Source organism: Microtus oregoni, unplaced genomic scaffold (genome assembly GCF_018167655.1).
Source record: "Microtus oregoni isolate MIOR12 unplaced genomic scaffold, Mior012 000018F_ref0000195, whole genome shotgun sequence".
In the NCBI taxonomy this organism is placed as follows: Eukaryota; Metazoa; Chordata; class Mammalia; order Rodentia; family Cricetidae; genus Microtus; species Microtus oregoni.
The window spans coordinates 28,799,404-28,813,048 of NW_024543077.1; the positions used below are offsets into that span (position 1 = coordinate 28,799,404).

Sequence of the window (13,645 nt, forward strand, 5' to 3'; positions counted from 1 at the left end):
TTACAGACAGCTGTGGGTACGTAGTATCAATGTTAGGCCCTGTGGATGAGTATCCAGTGTTCTAAATGCTGAGTCTTCAGCCTCATGAGCATGTCATTAATAATAGTGAGGTGGGAAAGGCTGATATAATTTTATCTTTTCATCACCCTTCATGACCCAGAAGAACTAAAGATTGACAGTCCCAGAATCTAACTTAGACTTGGTTCTTTTAGAATTTCTGATCATTATGCATGATCAAAAAGATAGTTTTGCTCTGTAAATCTCCATCTGCCTAAGTGGTTAGATGTGCCTTTTTCTTTGTTGTTGTTAGTTTTTTGTTTTGTTTTGTTTTTCAAGACAGGATTTCTCTGTAGCTTTAGATCCTGTCCTGATCTAGCTCTTATAGACCAGGCTGGCCTTGAAGTCACAGAGATCCACCTGCCTCTGCTTCCAAAGTGCTGGAAGTAAGGCATGTGCAACCACTGCCTAAGTTCTCTTGTTCCTTTTTAAATTGTTCAGGGTATAACCTTGGGTCTGAACACAAAAGAGACTTAAAAATGACATTTTATATGGTATGCAAAATTTTTTTTCCAGGCTGGCTCCTCTTTTAAAAATTAACCACCCCAGGTGCATGCAGTTTTTAAAGAGATTTTTTTTTATTAAACTTAATTTTGTGGAATAATTTATCCAGAGGAAGGTGCATTAATTTTAGAACATAAGTATCTCCAGTTTGTAGAATAATGTTTCTGAATCAAAAGTTCTTATTTTGGATCAAGTTCCCTTGATCCCACTCCATTTTTCCCCAGCGAAATGACCTTGTTCTCATGATTAAACCAACTAAATTTTTAGATTAAACAACTCATTCACCACTTAGTCATACAATTAAAAATTTGAGTCATATGGTCAACTTTCCATTTCAGTAATAGAAAAAGGATTTGTGTGTGGAGCATGATTTTTGCCTTCATACCATAATAGGTGGAATAGTTTACTGTGTACACTATAGGGGAAACACTGAAGTCAAACAGTTGTGGAGTCACCATTATGAAAGAAGACATGATTATGATGGATATGTGATTTTGTTATTTTCCAGCATGTATTGATCCACGGCATGTCAATGAAGTCAGGCCAGATTTCTGTATACATTGTGGGAAGGTTTATTGAGCCAAAGAATATGGAATTTGCAAGAAGGAACTCTCATACAGATGTGTTCAACCTTGCTGTCATTGTTCCATCCATTCGCTGTAACTGCATGTGTCAGCTGACAGGTCTCAGCAGCTGACGGTACACATGAGCACAGGCTGAAGTAATGGCTTATTACTGCCGTTCCCTCAGTGCAGGGATTATTTTAACTTTTGGAAAGTCAATAGAGCTATGTTTTTTTAATTATATATTTTTTTAAAAAAACAATTGTGAGTTTTAATTTTTAAATTTGAATTCCTTTAAATTTATCCTTGCTCTAATCTCTTATTTCTTTCTGTCCCCCATTGTTTCCAGGTCATTAAGAATTTCTTTCTTGTGTTTACAAGTTATGTTGATTATTTATTTCTGTTTAGAGCAATGCCTCCTGTAGAGTAGGCTTGCCTTACACTATGCAGTTGAGAATTTTATTGAACTCACTATCCTTCTGCTCCCCAGCACCGGATAGAAAGTCCTTCAACTGCTTCAACACTGTGCCTCATCTGGTCAGTTAGAAAAAAATATATACCAGTAAATGAGTGCCCCCTTGTGTAAGAACTGAATTTAAAGGTCAACTTTAAACCATGTGCAGTCCAAGCACAAAAAGTTATAGACAGAAAGGAGCACAAATATTTCCATCTTTTGAAAGTAGTACACTTTAGAAATAAGTAGTTAAGATGATTGCTTGATGCATGGCCCTAATTAGTATTGTTAATAAAATCCCAGAGAAGATATTGGGGAACAGCTGTCAGAAGAGAGAAGCAACCAGCAGTCAAATTCACTTTCTACCTCTCCAAATCATCAGACCAAATGGGGGATGAGATCCTGTCTCCACCCACCTTATATTCCTGTCTTTATCTCCCAAATGCTAGAATTAATAGCATGAGCCACTTTCTGTCAGATCCTGTCATCCAATAGTGGTTACCTCCAGCCTCTAATCTCCAGGCAAGCTTTATTTATTAGAACAAACACAAAATATATTGTAATTGATAAATGTTCTGACTTGTCATTTCTAGATTACACAGACCAGGGACTTGAGAGTTTAGGTAAAGAATGGAACTTATTATGGAACCAAATTTCAGAAGGTCCACTAGTGTGAACAAAATAGACCTGGATAAAATGCTGTGAGCCTGCCTAAAAGAACTCTTATATTACAGGTTTAAGATGAACATTTTGAGAGAAAATGTATGGCTAAAACTTGTGCTCTAATATGAATCTTTCAACTCTAGGGCACATGGCCATAAAACCTATTTCAACTTTTTTTTAAAAAAATATTTATTTATTTATTTATTTATTTGCTATGTATACAATATTCTGTCTGTGTTTATGTCTGCTGGCCAGAAGAGGGCATCAGACCTCATTACAAATGGTTGTGAGCCACCATGTAGTTGCCGGGAATTGAACTCAGGACCTTTGGAAGAGCAGGCAATGCTCTTAACCACTGAGCCATCTCTCCAGCCCCCCTATTTCAACTTTTTAAAATAAGTTTTTGGAGATAACAATTGCTTAGTTTCCCTCTGCTTCATCCTTCTTCTAAGCCCTTCCATAACTTCTTCATTGTTTTCTAATTCATGGCCTCTTTTTGCTTTAACAGAAGTTACTGTTTAAATATGACCTTTGTTTGGCATCAGGATTTAGGAGTTACTATGCAGAGGATATTCTGCACTGAACATTGAGTGTGTAGTAGATTATGCACACAAGGAACACTGTATCTTGAAAAATAACAGGAAGTGCACTGAGAGACTGACAAGAGTTTCTACTAAAATACAAACTTTCTTGATGAGACTCCTGTCTTCCCCTAGGGTCTAAGGCCATAGCTGGAAAGCCTGTGCAGTCTAATCATTTGATCTCTGCTCATCTAGTAGGGGAGCTGCTATTTTCCTGAGGCCCAGAAGGGTGATTGTAAGAGGCACCATTGGGAAGTAGATTTTGGTATTCTTGCTTTCTCCTCTTATGGTGCTCTAGTTATGATGCTCTGGGGGAAATGTGAGGGAGACCATAAGTCATGCCATGGTAAGTAGTGGTGCATTGCCTTCTGAACAGGAAAAGCAGGTTGGCTGAGCTGCCAGATCTGGGAGTTTGATGGCTCATAAGACAGTGTGGTTCTGTTCATTCATGTGCTGATCATGCACCCTGGACTCTAAACATTCTTGCGTGTGGATTTGGAAAATAGTGTAAAGAGACATAGAACGAAGACTGCAGTATAAGATAGTGACAAAGAATACATTCTTATTTTCATCTAAAAGATTCTACAGTCAGTATTATGTAATGGAGAAAACAAACAGTGAAAATAATGCACGTTCCACAATTTAACAATGAATCTGAATGTGACATGAGATTGTGTAATATCATGGGAAATAGACTCTGATAGCAGGAGGTTGGGATTTCCCACAGATATCAACTAAAATTAAGTGACATCATGTTGTATTGTTAGAGTTGATGAAAATTACACATATTTAGTGTGTGTATTCTGGAGCTTTTGGACATACACCCCCATGGCCAGCACCTTTACCATAGGAAACACAGTGACTTGTAATGCCTAGACATTCTCTTTATATTCCTGTGTTTATGTGTCTTCATAATATACAGAGTACTCATAAAATGACATAAATTACTGTAGATCACAGCAATCTCCTCAGCATATTATGCATATTATTGAAATTAGAATGAAGAAGTATTCCTATACTTCTCATGTTTATGGCAGGTATTTCTGTGGTGGCTTAAATGTACAAATGACCTAAATGTTCGCATATAGAGGAACAGTGCTGTGCATGAGGTCACTGTGCTAAACCAAAATGAATGATGACAACAATGGTCAAAAAGCTCAGGCACTCCTAAAGTACTGTCACAGTCTGTATTGCGTTCATCATAAAACAAAATGTAATTACAGCTTAGGCTATGTCAAACCACCTATTTCTTCCATCTGCTTTTAATCAACTAGTGCAGTCTCATAAATCAGATGGAAGTGAGAGCTTCAGCAATGAAAAATGAGGGGCAGAAAAAAATAAATCTAGCTGCGGCAATCACTTTTAAATAGTTTTCTAATGTTCATTTAGTCAGTATGTGGAGAACAAAAGTATCAAGATTTTTGTAGAAAGGTTTGTTTCTTTTTTTTTAAATATTTATTTATTTATTTATTATGTATACAATATTCTGTCTGTGTGTATGCCTACAGACCAGAAGAGGGCACCAGACCTCATTACAGATGGTTGTGAGCCACCATGTGGTTGCTGGGAATTGAACTCAGGACCTCTGGAAGAGCAGGCAATGCTCTTAACCGCTGAGCCATCTCTCCAGCCCCCAAGGTTTGTTATAAAGATGAGCTGCAAATGTGCTATTGTAATGTAAAAATGCAGGGAATTGCTTAATTTTGTTAGTTTGAGAAATTTTTGCCAATGATTTATACTATACATGAAGTAAAAACAAAGTTAAGAAACAGAATGCCTGTTTTGTTTGAATTTAAATAATGACAATAATTATAGTTTGACAAAAATATGCTAATCTTATACATTGAGTCTTTGTTTTCTTTTGTTGAAATAACCCACCTTAAACAGTAATCCTTTCATTTATGCTTTGTATACTGTTTAAACAATTAATATTTTAATGTATCAGTTAATAAATGATTAAAATATAATTAGCCTAGCAATACATAATACCATTACACATGCTTTTATATTACTTAAATAGTTACTCAAATAGTATTTCTCCTTAGAGGGAAGCAAGAGTATTCTTTTGGAATTAAATGAACAGTGACCTCTATAATATTCCACAATTCAAACGAGTAGAAGATAACACAAGAAAATGGCCTTGGGTTTGGTTCCGACATGATTTAACCCTCACATTGCTGAACTTGTACAAAGATATTACATTTGCCGGTGGTACATGTTTAAGAAACAAATAAGTTCCAGCTGATTGCTTTTAAATCATCTGCAGTACTCCAAAGGAAGCTTTCTTATGCAGTCATTTCAGACTACCAACTGATTTGTAAGCCTTTGGGAGATCTTGCTGTCTTACTTCAATCCCTTCCCTCAATTTAATGAAGGTCTTTATCTGCACAAGTACACTTTATGTCACATTGTGAAGACCAGTGAGATCATTTCTTTCATGTGCACATATTCTTGGATATATGCACGTATTCATTCATGTGCCACACTAGGTTGTAGGTGGTTGATAATTGGCCAGTCTGAACAGCCACATTGTTTTCATTTATTGGTGGCACCACCTTGCGGTGTCAGTAAAGAAATCACTTTTGTAGGCTGACACATCAAAAATTTCTTTCTTTTTTTTTTTTTTTTAGTTTTTTGAGACAGGGTTTCTCTGTAGCTTTGGAGCCTGTCCTGGCACTAGCTCTTGTAGACCAGGCTGGCCTCGAACCCACAGAGATCCGCCTGCCTCTGCCTCCCGAGTGCTGGGATTAAAGGCGTGCGCCACCACCACCCGGCCAAAAATTTCTTTTATCCTTTCTTTTATTTATAGACTATTTATCCATCATGCATTTAACTAACTCATCATTTTGAACTATCAATAAATTGGACACAAAATTAGAAGTGCAAGAAATACTATTCCAGGGGCTGGAGAGATGGCTCAGCGGTTAAGAGCATTGCCTGCTCTTCCAAAGGTCCTGAGTTCAATTCCCAGCAACCACATGGTGGCTCACAACCATCTGTAAAGAGGTCTGGCACCCTCTTCTGGCCTTCAGGCATACAGACAGAATATTGTATACATAATAAATAAATATTTTTTAAAAAAAGAAAAAAAGAAATACTATTCCACAGTAGAAGTCAGCAATCCTATCTTTGGCCCCAGAACTTTGTGGTAAATTTTAATAGGTTATACTGAATGTAACCAAATAGATCGGTGTACTGACTAAGAAAAGACATTTCTGGAAAGGATTTGAAGGTACTTCCCCATAATGGTGCCCAGAAACTATTCAAGAGGCAGCCATATTGAACAAAAGACCAGAGAGGGAGAGCAGCCACTTGTAAATTAATGGCCTTCACACCAGAGAGAGTCTGTCTTAGAGAATCAAATCAGGCTCCACACATTCTTTCAATTACAGAAATACAGGGAGAGCAGCCAGCAGGATCATAGCCTGGGCCCTCAGGTCAGGCGTAGAAAGAGGACACATAATCACCAAATTAGGATCTCTTAAAAGAGCTGCCTTATCTGTCACCAATGCTGAGACAGGAAGCCCTCTGTTAAAGGGGACAAGCCTCTGGTCACTGCTATCAAACACAGCCCACCAAAAAAGGCAGTTACAAAGAAGCTGTGTTTGACTATGCTTTTTGGGTGTTTAGAATCTTTTCCCAAGTTATTTCAGATTTTATGTGAAAATTTTGCCTACGCATTGAAGGGTCATTTTTTAAATCTATTTTTATTGAGCCCTGCATTTTTCTCTGCTCCCCTCCCCTTCGACTCTCTCCCAAGACCCCCATGCTCCCAATTTACTCAGAATTTGTCTTTTTCTACTTCTCATGTATATTTCTCTTAGGGTCCTCATTGTTGTTGAGGCTCTCTGGAATTATGATTTGTAGACTGTGTTTCTTTGTTTTATGCATAAAAACCACTTATGAGTGAGTGCGTGTGATAATTTTATTTCTGGATCTGGGTTACCTCACTCAAAATGATGTTTTCTAGTTTGATGCATTTGCTCACAAAATTCAAGACATTGTTATTTTCTGCTGTGTAGTACTCCATTGTATAAATGTACCACATTTTCCTTGTCCATTTTTTGGTTGGGGGATATTTAGTTTGTTTCCAGTATGTGAATGGAGAAGGTACCTTAGAGTAGGTACCCCACCAGTGGAGGAGTTTGAACTGGGAGGTGATGGTTAAGGAGAAAGGGCTTGCCATGAAGCAACTCAAAAAAGCTCAGGTCCGTAGGGGAATGTGGGGTGGCCCTGAGGCGAGAGCCAAGATAACCTGAGTTCAGTGAAGAGCTTGGTTAGTTGTTGTTTGATGAGTCCCATTGTCCAGGAGATGTTGAGAGCTTCTGACACTAGCTCCATGACCCTGAGCCACCGCATCTGCTGTTTCCCTGGAGACTGAAAACACTCCTATCCATCCTGTAAAAGCGTAAAATTGGTAAGGGAAACTTAAGGCCCAAGTGAGAATAAAAGTAATGGACTCACCCGCGACTTGTATCATGACCCTAGGCTAGGCGAAGGTTACGGGATAAACCAAATCTGGGCAGCCTCTGCAAGGCTGAGACATTTGAAGGCTGGCACAGCTTCACTTGCCGATAGTGAGTGATGAGGCCGGACCTCCATGGCTTGGCATAAAGGACAAGTCTGTATTGTGGCATTGTGATTTCCAGTGTCCAGGTTGCTAGCAGATAGGGCAGAACCTCGGAGCAGGTGTAGTGCAATATCGTGCCACGAGACCATTTAGGCCACACTTGATACAGCCCTATGATTGGCTTCCCTTGTCCCCCTTCCTGTGATCTTAGGGCAGCTGCTAAGGCCTGGGCCTGTAGATTGTTGTAGCTTTGTCTGTCGGGAAGACTCAGCTGATTCCTCTCAGGCATTAAAAACTTTAAAGGCCATTTTCACCAATTCCCATATAGGAGTTTGGGGACCATCCTCAACTTTTTTTTCCCTAATATCTGGTTCTGACTGAGGAAGCAGAATTATTAGTAGAAAAGGAAAGCAGCTACTTTTCTACCTGATAGATTTGGAAGAGAAAAGGGAACAGGGGAGAGACTAGCCCAGTGTGCATAAGGGATCCAGGAGTGCAGAGAGGTGGGAGGGGGAGGGGAAGGTTGAAATTGACCTTGAACCTCTGACTTGGGAAAGGGAGGGGGAAAGAATGTTGCTCCACAGGAGGGGTTGGGAAGTGTGGGTTTCAGGGAGTTGGAGAGGGGCCAGTGCCTCTGGCACTGTGGTGCTGAGAGACACTGGCTACTAAGTGGGGGAGGGGGGGCAAGAGTGCAGAAGCCAAAAATCATGGACATATATATGTAAGCTCTGTTTATTTGTATCAGACAAGCTCAATTTAAAAAGATCTTTGAAAGAGGCTCATAGGGGCAACAACAGACCTGGCTTTGAACTGTAAGTGTCCATTTTAGAGTCTATGCCCAACCACGTGGCCTACGTCCATTTTAGCATGTCCTCAACTGTATATTGGATGCCTGGTGTCCCAGGACAGACAGATCTCCAACTCAGCCAAGCCTGATCCCACGGGATTGACTGCCACCTGACTCGAATTCCCGGTGTGAGTTCATGACTTCAGCGGGAATCCGAAAACGACAAAAATAAGTATGAATGGGTCCCCCAGAACTCTATAGCATAGATAAGAAAAGGGACTCATCAAGACACAGCCACTGTGGCCCAGAAGCCAGTTGTCAGCATGGTGTAGAGAGCTCAAACTATAGAGTAGGGGCCTTCCAACACATGGCCTGTGAAGTGGAAAGGGCCTGGCCTAGCTTGGCGGGACCCTCCAAAATGTTAGGAATATTCATTTTTTAAAAAATGTATTTAGCCGGGCGGTGGTGGCGCACGCCTTTAATCCCAGCACTCGGGAGGCAGAGGCAGGCGGATCTCTGTGAGTTCGAGACCAGCCTGGTCTGCAGAGCTAGTTCCAGGACAGGCTCCAAAACCACAGAGAAACCTTGTCTCGAAAAAACCAAAAAAAAAAAAAAAAAAAAGTGGGCTTAGTAGAATGTTTCACAAGCTGTGTTTCAGGTTGTCTAAAAATAGCTACTTAAAAATGACAATTAAAGAATTCCGTAGATTGCTTCTCAGCCTTTTCCCAAAAATCAAGTGAAGAATCCAGTAGTTGTTCAGCCCATGAGGCTTGATGTCTCAAATGATTTTAAGTATTCACCGAAATTTCAAAGAAGTAGTCTCTAGTACTACTAAAGGAATGAGCTTGGTAGCCAGTGCAAGTTGATAAAAAAGAGACTTTTCTACTTCAATATACTTTATATGCAATTGCTGCTACCAGAATGTGAGAAGGTTAAAATTAGATCATAATCTTGTTTGATTCAGATTTTCTTTTTTTTTTTTTTTTGGTTTTTCGAGACAGGGTTTCTCTGTGGTTTTGGAGCCTTTCCTGGAACTAGCTCTTGTAGACCAGGCTGGTCTAGAACTCGCAGAGATCCGCCTGCCTCTGCCTCCCAAGTGCTGGGATTAAAGGCGTGTGCCACCACCGCCCAGCTGATTCAGATTTTCTTGCTTTTGTGATTTCAAGACAGGATTTTTCTTTTTTTTTTTTTTTTTTTTTTTTTTTTTTTTTTTATTTTTTATTTTTTATTAAGTGGCTGGAGAGACAGCCGTGGGTGCTGGGAACCGAACTCTTTATATTTATGGTTGTGAGCCTAGCCTTTAACGGCTGAGCCATCTCTCCAGCCCGCAAGACAGGATTTTTCTGTGTAGGTGTGGAACTCATTCGGTAGGCCAGACTGGTCTCAAACTCAGAAAATCCCAGTGCCTCTTGTTGTGCCCAGATTATGACCACCAGAGAGAGACCACCAGATAGGTCCAGTCTGTAATAAGCAAGGTTTAATCAGCATAATGCAAACATGTTTGGAACTCATCTCCACCCCCATTACAGCAAGGTAGAGAGGAGTTGTATCTCCTCTGTGGGGTAAGCTTTTAAAGCCTTAACTACAAAGAGAATCTTTGATGTTGCCTTAGCATGGGTACAAGGACTTTTGCTTCCTCCCATTCTGTAAAGTCAGCTTTCTCCTTGTTCTTAGAGCAAGGCCACTGTCCTTGAGATAGGCCATCTTTAACAGCCTGTACCAGGTGGCTGGCTCGGCTGACCTAGGTGACCTTCTGCTTGGAATCTTGCAGGTGGGAGAGGGGAATTCCACTATCTTCCTGAGAAAACATTCTGCTAGGAAATTTCTTCTCTTCCCTTTGATAAGAAGGGGTGAGGGTCCCACACCTCTTGCTCCTGTGTCAAGGTGTTAAAGGTGTGCATGCCCACCAAGCAGCTAAAGGTGGGTCCTATTATTTCAAGCTATCCAGATTAGTGGAGGATTTTCCCATTCCAAAATCTTTAAGTAAAATCTCCCTCAGGTATAATTAATTCTTTGTGTATTGATTAATTCCAGAGGTAGTCAGTTTGACCACCAAAAATAGCCATTTCTACAGCCAAGACAAAAGAAATGAAAACAAAATTATTCTTGCTGGAGGCACAAAGTGCAAGGGAGTTATTTTCAAAACAGTGTTTTTCCTCAACAAAGGAAGAATGGGGATTTTCCTTAGGATGTCTGAACACACTCATGATATGTTCTCCCTTTTCTTAAGCATGCTAAATTAACAAATCCACTAGTGAACATGATTCCAATGTAAAAACAGATATTTAGGAAATCTTACCACGAAGTCTTGTAGGAACATACGTAAATTAGACAAATGATGGAAAGAACTGTCTCTGGCATGTTTATATTTTACCATAAGGTCTTAGTTGAAAATCAAGTAGATGACATTGTGAAAAGTAGATTGTCAATCTTGATGATCAATCTAAAAGATAACTGTACCAACACCGTATATCTCACAGACACAAAAGATAGAGAACACAAAACCAGAAAACTTCAAGGAAAAGTCACCTAAAAGCCCTCTATACAGTGCTCCTGGATGAATGGTTATGATGATCTCTGTTACTTTCAGAGCAAAGCTGGTTTTGCTCTGAGCAGGGTGGCAAGACAGAAGGCCACAGCTGCTTCCATGCAAGGTAAGAAGGAGTCCATTTTAACTAGACCTGGCTTGCTGTCTGTCTCGGGGTCAGGACATCACTGTAGAGAATTTCATTTTTTTCTTTTCTCTAACCTTAAAAAAATCTTTAGTTATACAGTGTTTTGCTTGCATGTGCCTCTGCACAGTACCTACAGAGGGCAGAAGAAGGGATGAGATACCTGGGACTTGAATCAGAACAAATGGTGTGCTAGCATGCAGGGTCCAGGAATGGAATCAGGGTCCTCTGTGAAAACACCCAGTGATGAGCCATCTATCTAGCCCCTCTTTTTAATTTAAAATTAATCTTTACAATTTGTTAATCAAAAGAAAATACATCATTTTTTTATTTCCTTATTCCATCCCTGCCACAATTCCCTTCCAACTTCATCCTTGTTAAGTGTGGGTAAATATGTATGCTGAAATACATAAATATGTTATACCCAAATCTGCAAAGTCTCCAAAAAGCCAACAAGGAGATCACGTCCTATACATAAAAGCAAAGAGCCTTTATTTTATGCAAGTTTGCAAACTCGGTCTCTCTGCATGTCCTGTGTATTGGAATAACTGGAGAGCTCTGAACTGAGTTAGAGTTTGGTTTTTATAGTAGTCAAGGTGGGGGTGAGGAGTTTCTAAGGTTCAGGACCCCTGATTGGTTGACATTTGCCTAGGGGTGTCCTGGTGAGTGTGTGCTGGCAGGTGATCCTATCTAAAATGGTTGGAATGTTAAGCATTTCCTTTGGATGGTCTATTTTTGGGTGGTGCTTGGGTAATCTCAGTTTATATTGATATAGATTTTTGTAAATTGATACAAATTTACAGTTGTTTTGTTAGAAAATTATATATATATACATATATTTGTTTTTAATCTCAATCAAAGTATTGTACCTATATACCTTATATAACAATTCAATGCAAATGTGTAGGCCTTTAAAGTTATTATATCAACTAATTAGAATATCATGAAATATAAATTAGTAGTCATCAATTATAATCCATCTTGTAGTTATATTAGGTATATTTTCAAGGTCAAGCTGAGATATATTTTAGATAGTCTATGACAATTGGGCATGACTTACCATGGGTATGTTTTTCTCTGTAAATATGACCAAAAAAAGGGAGTAGAAGTTTATGTTCTCTCTTTGTTAGTCAGAACTGGTGCAATCCTGGCTGTTGGTCATCATAGCTCTTGGGAGAATTACAGGACAGGAGCGTCTAGAACAGTGGCATCTACCTAGTTCTCTATTTCTGAGTTTATTTTTCCTTTGAACCCTGAATAGTTAAATACACTTTTGTGGTTTCTCACTTCAATAGGTAGCATGGTGGTGTGCACGCAGACTTGGTACTAAAGAAAGAGCTGAGAGCGCTACATCCAAATCACCAGGCAGCAGGTAGTGAAAAATACTTATATGTCCCTTGACCCAAGAATGAACAAGGAAAGGGGGCTACATTTACATAACTGAGTACTTCACAGTAAAATAATGACATCTTGAAATTTGCAGGCAAATGGATGGATCTAGAACACACTATATTGATTGAGGTAACCCAGACCCAGAAAGAAATATTGTATGTATTCACTCATAAGTAACATTTAGACATAAAGCGAAGAAACACCAGCCTAAAATTCACAATTCCAGAGAACCTAGACAACATGAGGACCCTAAAGAGGCATACATGAATCTAATATACAGGGGAAGTAGAAAAAGACAAAGTCATGACATCTGTTAGTTCTCAAACACAGTGGTGTTTGTTATACAGCTTGTTCCCACGCAATAGAAAAGAACTTTTTCTTTTTTTAATATTTATTTATTTATTATGTATACAATGTTCTGTCTGTGTGTATGCCGGCAGGCCAGAAGAGGGCACCAGACCTCATTCCAGATGGTTGTGAGCCACCATGTGGTTGCTGGGAATTGAAATCACGACCTTTGGAAGAGCAGGCAATGCTCTTAACCTCTGAGCCATCTCTCCAGCTCCTGGAAAAGAACTTTTTCAATCCTGCTATTGACATGATATTTTTATGAATTCTGATGTCATCATCACATTTCCAAACAATAATTATTTAGTTTCTACATTTCCTTATGCTAGAGGACCTGACAGACCCATATGGGATCTAATGTGTGCTATATATATATAAGACAAAGCCTATTCCTGATTATATCTTGAACCTGAAAAAACAATGGAGTCAATTCTACATCATCTGGTATTAATTATGTGGTTTCAATATCCAAAGTTACTTTTTCTGCATATTGCAAATCAATAACTTTGTTGAGAAGTCCTTTAAAATCCCTTAGTACAGAAAATAGAACGCTAAGACAAATAACTATTAAAGGGACTAAAGATAATCTAAGATAAACTATAATTATGCTCTAAACCTACATCATCCAAACCTCTCCAGAATCACAAAAGTTCTAATCAATTGATTATTCTTGCAGAAGGCCCAGTGTAGGTGTGGCATTCTTCTGGGAACAACTGTTCACAGTTGTTTAGTCCTGTGCCATTAGGCAGAAATTCACAATGACTGGAAAGGTTACCGAGAAGTTTCTTTATGTCATGGGGACTAGAAAGCAGAGAGAAGGAATACACGAAAGGCCAGCAAAATGTATAACTTGCACGGCACATCTCCAGTGACCTACTTCCTCCAACTATACTCTAAAGATCACACTAACCCCAAATGGTACCACCATCTGGGAAAAACAAGTCAATAAGCATGTGAACTATGGGCTCAATTCAATTTCAAACTCTAACCATGGCAATGAACTCCTAAGCACTAAAGCTAGACTTCACAATTGCTAGCCATTCTGTGTCATCTG

At 39.3% G+C, this 13,645-nt stretch overlaps 1 protein-coding gene across 1 annotated transcript in view; it reads left to right on the forward strand.

The window, feature by feature from the left end:
- Positions 1–13,645, forward strand: part of LOC121458788 (zinc finger protein 120-like) — a 28,757-nt gene that overhangs the window by 13,097 nt on the left and 2,015 nt on the right. Inside the window, exon 6 of the mRNA XM_041668142.1 lies at positions 10,770–10,833. Coding sequence (XP_041524076.1) covers positions 10,770–10,833 — 64 coding nt within the window. The remainder of the gene's footprint in view (positions 1–10,769; positions 10,834–13,645) is intronic.